The sequence below is a fragment of the Anopheles ziemanni genome, chromosome 2, assembly GCF_943734765.1.
Source record: "Anopheles ziemanni chromosome 2, idAnoZiCoDA_A2_x.2, whole genome shotgun sequence".
Taxonomy (NCBI): Eukaryota; Metazoa; Arthropoda; class Insecta; order Diptera; family Culicidae; genus Anopheles; species Anopheles ziemanni.
Genome location: NC_080705.1, coordinates 40230204 through 40236558, shown reverse-complemented (window position 1 = coordinate 40236558; position 6355 = coordinate 40230204). Strand labels below are relative to the sequence as shown.

The following is a 6355-nucleotide window of genomic DNA, read 5'->3' as shown; positions in this document are numbered from 1 at the left end:
GTCGTGCCTAAGTTAACCTTACTTTTCCGCTAACCCTTTCAGGAACCACGTACACTGCTAACCATCCGCTCTGATGCGACGCCGAACTGGAACTGAGCGAAAAACACGACGTCCCGCTAGCTCTTGTCAAACTCGGGGTCCACACTACAGCGCAACGTCCCGTCCCGAAACGCGACGTCACCCGACAGGCGGCCGAACACCATACAAAAAAAATGTCACACAAATCGCGCTAGTGTAGAAACAGCGAAAAACGCGACGTCCCGCTAGCTCTTGTCAAATGTCAATTCGAAACGTAAACAAACCGACAGCTGGACAAAACGTAAACAAACCGAATCACAAACGCGAACAAAACGAGCAATATTCTTCACGAAACTCGGGGTCCACACTACAGCGCGACGTCGCCTGACAGGAGCTGAACTCCATATAAAAAAAACCTTGCGCGATGTCGCGAGAATCGCGCTACATTTTTTTTGCATGGAGTTCAGCGCCTGTCAGGCGACGTCGCGTTACGCGACGGTGCAGTCTGGAAAGCGTGAAACATCGGATTTTTCGTTGTACTACTTGTCTCTAGCCTTCACAAATGTAATTCAGTTATGAAACTCAGTTTTAATTGATATTTTTACCAAAGTTTTGTCGGGTGCCCAAACGTAAACAAACTGCACTCAACAAGTAGGAGATGACAGAGAAATATGTACCTCTTACGGTGGGGCAAAATATCGTCGATGTTTGTGTTAGGTGGTTTTCTCAGTGAATTTCAAATGTAGAAGCGCCAAACTCACTCAGGGTGCATAAAATACATAGCTAAACAAGTATCATGCATTGTTATGTTCAAATTGAACAAAATTTTTGGGCCGAGTTTGTGCCTTAATGTAATACATATTTCCACATACACCCCTACCTATGTCGCGCTTTGCTTGCGCGATTGTTCTACCGAAACTGGGCTACTTTTGAAACAGGACGTCGCGCTGCAGTGTGGACCCCGAGTTAGACGAGAGCTTTTTCTGTCATCTTTGCCCAGTATTTTTCTGCCAAAATTGGTTTTTGACATAAAAATACTGTCCGCTAGTCTAATAACGCAAAGTTCCACAAAATGTGTTTTGCATTTGATTGATCATTATCATGTTTGAATTTGGCGTATTTTTCAACCTAGAGTAACTCCACACTACAGCGCGACGTCCCGTTTCAAAAGTAGCCCAGTTTCGGCAAAACAATCGCGCAAGCAAAGCGCGACAGAGGTAGGGGAGTATGTGGAAATATGTATCACATTGGGGCGCAAACTCGGCTGAAATTTTTTGTTGAATTTTGAGGTAGTAATGCATGATATTTGTTTAGCTACGTATTTTATGGACCCTGAGTGAGTTTGGCGCTTCTACATTTGAAATTCACTGAGAAAACCACCTAACTCGGGGTCCAGACTACAGCGCGACATCCCGTCACGAAACGCGACGTCGCCTGACAGGCGGCCGAACTCCATACAAAAAAAGTGTCGCACAAATCGCGCTAGACGATTCTAGTGTAGAAACAGCGAAAAACGAGACGTCGCGCTAGCTCTTGTCAAATGTCAATTCGAAACGAGAACAAACCGATAGCTGGACAAAACGTAAACAAGCCGAAACACAAATGCGAACAAATCGAGCAATAATCGAGCGCCAAACTCACTCAGGGTGCATAAAATACGTAGCTACACAAGTATCATGCATTACTACCTCAAAATTCAACAAAAAAAATTTAGCCGAGTTTGCGCCCCAATGTGATACATATTTTCACATACTCCCCTACCTCTGTCACGCTTTGCTTGCGCGATTGTTCTGCCGAAACTGGGCTACTTTTGAAACGGGACGTCGCGCTGCAGTGTGGATCCCGAGTAACAAAAACATCGACGATATTTTGCCCCACCGTAGGAAGTATATATGTAAAGAGAGAGCGGAGAGCGGTGCCGCTGTGTGAAGGTGGGTGCCGCTGGGTGATAAGAATTGTGAATAAAAGCCCGGAAAGTGCGGGGCGACAGACAGTCGAAGTCAACCGCGTTGTTCTTCCAGTGTTCTCTGCTGATTCTCACATTTGGTGTCAGAAGTGGGATCGTGTTCGGCACTTAATCGGTTTTGGGAAAACGTTACATAGTGAAAACGGTAGGAGTGCGAACCACCCGGTGATACGAGAATCGGGAGAACCAACGAAAAGGAAAAGTGTTCGGTATTAAACCGGCTTTGGGTGAAGCATACCAGAGTGGAAACGGTAGGAGTGCGAACCATCTATTGAAATTAGAATCGGGCGGAACAACGAGTGTGACGAGAGAACGCGTACCGGCTTAAGGGCAAAAGACGCTAGCGGAGAGGTAGAAGCGCGACACACGCTTTCCAGAACGCGACGTCGCCTGACAGACGCTGAACTCCATGCAAAAAAAACCTAGCTCGGGGTCCACACTACAGCGCGACGTCCCGTTTCAAAAGTAGCCCAGTTTCGGCAAAACAATCGCGCAAGCCAAGCGCGACAGAGGTAGGGGAGCATGTGGAAATATGTATCACATTGGGGAGCAAACTCGGCTAAAATTTTTTGTTGAATTTTGAGGTAGTAATGCATGATATTTGTTTAGCTACGTATTTATGCACCCTGAGTGAGTTTGGCGCTTCTACATTTGAAATTCAATTAGATAACAAACTTAAACAGACAACGACGATATTTTGGCCCGCCGTAGGAGGTATATATTTCTCCGTCATCTCCTACTTGTTGAAGAGCAGTTTGTTTACGTTTCGGAACCCGAAAAAACTTTGGTAAAAATATAAATTAAAACGGAGTTTCATAACTGAATTACATTTGTGAAAGCTGGAAATAAGTAGTACAACGAAAAATCCGATGTTTCGTGGAGAATATTGCTCATTTTGTTCTCGTTTGTGTTTCGGTTTGTTTATGTTTTGTCCAGCTGTCGGCTTGTTTTCGTTTCGAATTGACATTTGACAAGGGCTAGCGTGACGTCGCGTTTTTCGCTGTTTCTACACTAGCGCGATTTGTGCGACATTTTTTTGTATGGAGTTCGGCCGCCTGTCAGGCGACGTCGCTTTTTGTGACGGGACGTCGCGCTGTAGTGTGGACCCCGAGTAGCGTGATTCGCACGACATAGCACAAGGTTTTTTTTATATGGAGTTCAGCTCCTGTCAGGCGACGTTGCGCTGTAGTGTGGACCCCGAGTTTCTACACTAGGTATCATCTAGCGCGATTTGAGCGAAACTTTTTTTAAGCAGCCCGTAGACGTCATATATTAATCTGTGCAGATCTTTGACGTCTACCGATTTCCTTTATTCTTTCGTACCCATCGTCTGTCAAACATCCCTCCAGATATCCCGAATATCTCGAGGGATGTTGGAAAGAGCTAAGGAAAAGTTGTAGACGTCAAACATCTGTACAGATTAATATGTAACGTCTACGGCTTGCTTTTTATGGAGTTCGGCCGCCTGTCAGGCGACGTCGTGTTTCGTGACGGGACGTCGCGCTGTAGTGTGGACCCCGTGTTAGTGTTTTGATGGGACTTAGGAATAAAAAGCCGGCAAATGCTGTATTAGTGGCACGAAATCTCCTAGTCCATTCACATTTTGAAAAAATATTTTAATAGAAATCGGAAAGGATCGAAAATAACAGACTCAAGGAAAAGAAATAAAAGGTGTAAACTAAACCAAACTCCCAATTACTTCGTAGTTCGCATTAATTCATAACAAGAAAAACACCTTTTGTGCAGCGATTTAAATTTTTATTTAATTTAATTTTTTTAAACACATGACCACATCGTAAATGATTAAATTAGAAAATTATTACATTTTTACAAAACAATTATAATACAATGATAAATAAACAATAAACAAACAATACAATAATAAATCTAACTACATCTAGTTACAAAAAAATAAAATAAGTAACGCTGCCAAATACCGATCCATGGCAGGCGGCCTCATCCTTCTTTGATTGTTTTTCTTGTAGGGCGTCGATTTCGGTATGCTTTTTTTCATCCAGCTCATCTAGTAGATCTTCGAAAAATATCTCCGCTTCATCTTCCTCTTCTATATTTTCCAGGGAAGGTCCCCAGCCCTGGAAATGAGAGAAAACATGTTAATGTATAGTTTTTCTACACGTAACACGGTTTATAGACTGCAGCATCGCGTAATGCGACGTCGCCTGACAAACGCTGAACTCCATACAAAAAAAAACCTACCCCGGTGCCAAAACCATCATGCTTTCTCGTTCTATTTGTATCAATTGTCAATTGGACAGAACGAGAAAGCATGCTGATTTTGCCACCAGGGTAGCGCGAATTCTGTCTGAATTCAGCGCCTGTCACGCGTCGTCGCGTTACGCGACGCTGGAGTCTAGACGCGGTGTAAGGTTTTATTGTTTCTCTTACTTACCATTACTCTCCCTGTTTTTCTTCCTCCTTCATCCTCCTCCTCTTCCAAATCTTTCTCTTGATCTTCTAAATCATTCTCTAGCTCTTCCATAACATCTTCTTGCTCTTCCATAACATTCTCCTCTTCCATAACCTTCTCCTTCTCCTTTTTCAGAAGAACTTCTTCCTCTTCCGTAATGTACTCCCCCTCTTCCAAAAGATCTTCCTCCTCTTCCATATACTTCTCCTCTTGCAAAAGATCTTCCGCCTCTTTCGTAATGTACTCCTCCTCTTCCAAAAGATCTTCCTCTTGTTCCACAAAATGTTCCGGCTCTACCAGGACTTCCAGGACATCTTGCTCCTCTTCCGGATCTTTACAGCACCTAAAAAGACGTAAAAAATCGATTATACCCATTGTGTAGTTTTTGAACATCTGTATCCAATCGCTACAAATGCTCAAATGACGAATTATGTATGCTGCGATTGATTTATAGGTTGTTTTGAAGGCAGCAAATTGCATTTCATAGTCTACTAGATTCAATCAATTTGATTTAAAAGTATTACAATTTCTATTTAGATCTCAGTTGCCAGAGATTTACAATCGTCGCAATTTCTATTTAGATCTCAGTTAGCACCAGCGTTCAACATGGGAAAACATCTGATGTGTAAACTTACTACGTGCACGGTTTGATTTGTTTCCTTCCTTATCAAAACTAGTTCCTTTATTCTAGTCATGTGGCTGTTGAATTTGTTGCCTTTACTCGGCTCGTTGGTGAAGTGTTGCCGATAAGTAAACATCAATCAAGGACAGAATTTATAAAGACTTCGTTGGGAACGTACTAAAAACTGTCAACAATAATACAATATGAATCGAACCCAGAAGCAACAATAGGAACTTTTGAATGAATTTGTGCTGAGTGTAGCGAATTGACATAAAAACTAAACATAAATGTTTCTCCATTGAAGCAAAATGAACCCCTATAGCCCGAAATCGTGTTTAGCATACCCGTGAACACGATTGTCTGAAATGTTGTTGGATGCCTCGAATACTAAAGAGAATATAGTACGGCACCAGGCTTGTTGATGTAAAATGCAGCTACGAAAAACAGTTCCAACTTCACACCTCATACAACTTGCACCGCCTAATAGGACCTCGAGCCAAATCGGCGGAAAGATCATAGCACTAGTCAAGCACGGAGCGGTACAGAATATTCATACACGGTACAGGAAAAAACGTTTCCCCAGAGTCGATCGGTGTCGTTTTTTGCGTTTCCCTCAGACATTTGAAGAATTCAAGAATTAGGCAGAATAGGAGAAAACAAACATAAAAATTCGGCTCAAATCATTCCGATGAATTTAACCCAACCGTAGGGACACGCGGATGCTTTTCTAGAACGAGCAAACTTCTTCTAAGCAGCTGCTACTAATATCCACTTGTTTAGCAAGTTTCCCTAAATGGGTAGATTCTTACGAAAAGGTGTTTATCCTACTAGAAACGGTTCCTGGAAGTGGAGAAGCATGGTACAAAGCGACTAGGACGAAATTTATCTTGTCTTTGTTTGTACGTGATCATCGTCACACGAAAGATGTGTGAAAAACGAAGAAAAGAAAAATAAAACTAACATATGTATATTGATGTGCAAAACTTACTAGAGTAAATCGTTGTATTCACTTCCTCCACTTCCTCCACCTTCCACTTCACTAACTTAACTTGATATGGTAATGTAGAGAAGCTATCTGAACATGCAAAAAAATTAATATTTTTGAGTTTATTTTATGCTTTCACTAAAAAATTTTTGGCCTACCTTATGGCTTTTTCTATTTTGGCCTACCTTCTGACCCTCTTAAAAATTTGTAGCGAACATAGTAATATCGAAATAGGTAGGCTAAGTAAAACATTATAAGTCAAGCAAGCTGTGCAACAGTATATAAAAAGCAAACCGCCAGCTTGCAAGCAAGTTTAATCTTGGCTTCCAACTGGGA

At 42.2% G+C, this 6355-nt stretch overlaps 1 protein-coding gene across 1 annotated transcript; it reads right to left on the bottom strand.

Annotated features, from left to right (window-relative positions):
• Positions 1-3885: 3885 nt before the first annotated feature.
• Positions 3886-5551, bottom strand: LOC131293571 (golgin subfamily A member 6-like protein 25). Its single transcript, XM_058321649.1, has 3 exons — positions 5496-5551; positions 4395-4755; positions 3886-4077 (listed from the first exon to the last, which is right to left on the bottom strand). The coding sequence occupies exons 1-3, from the start codon at positions 5549-5551 to the stop codon at positions 3886-3888; spliced, it is 609 nt and encodes a 202-aa protein (XP_058177632.1).
• Between the last annotated feature and the right edge of the window lie 804 nt (positions 5552-6355).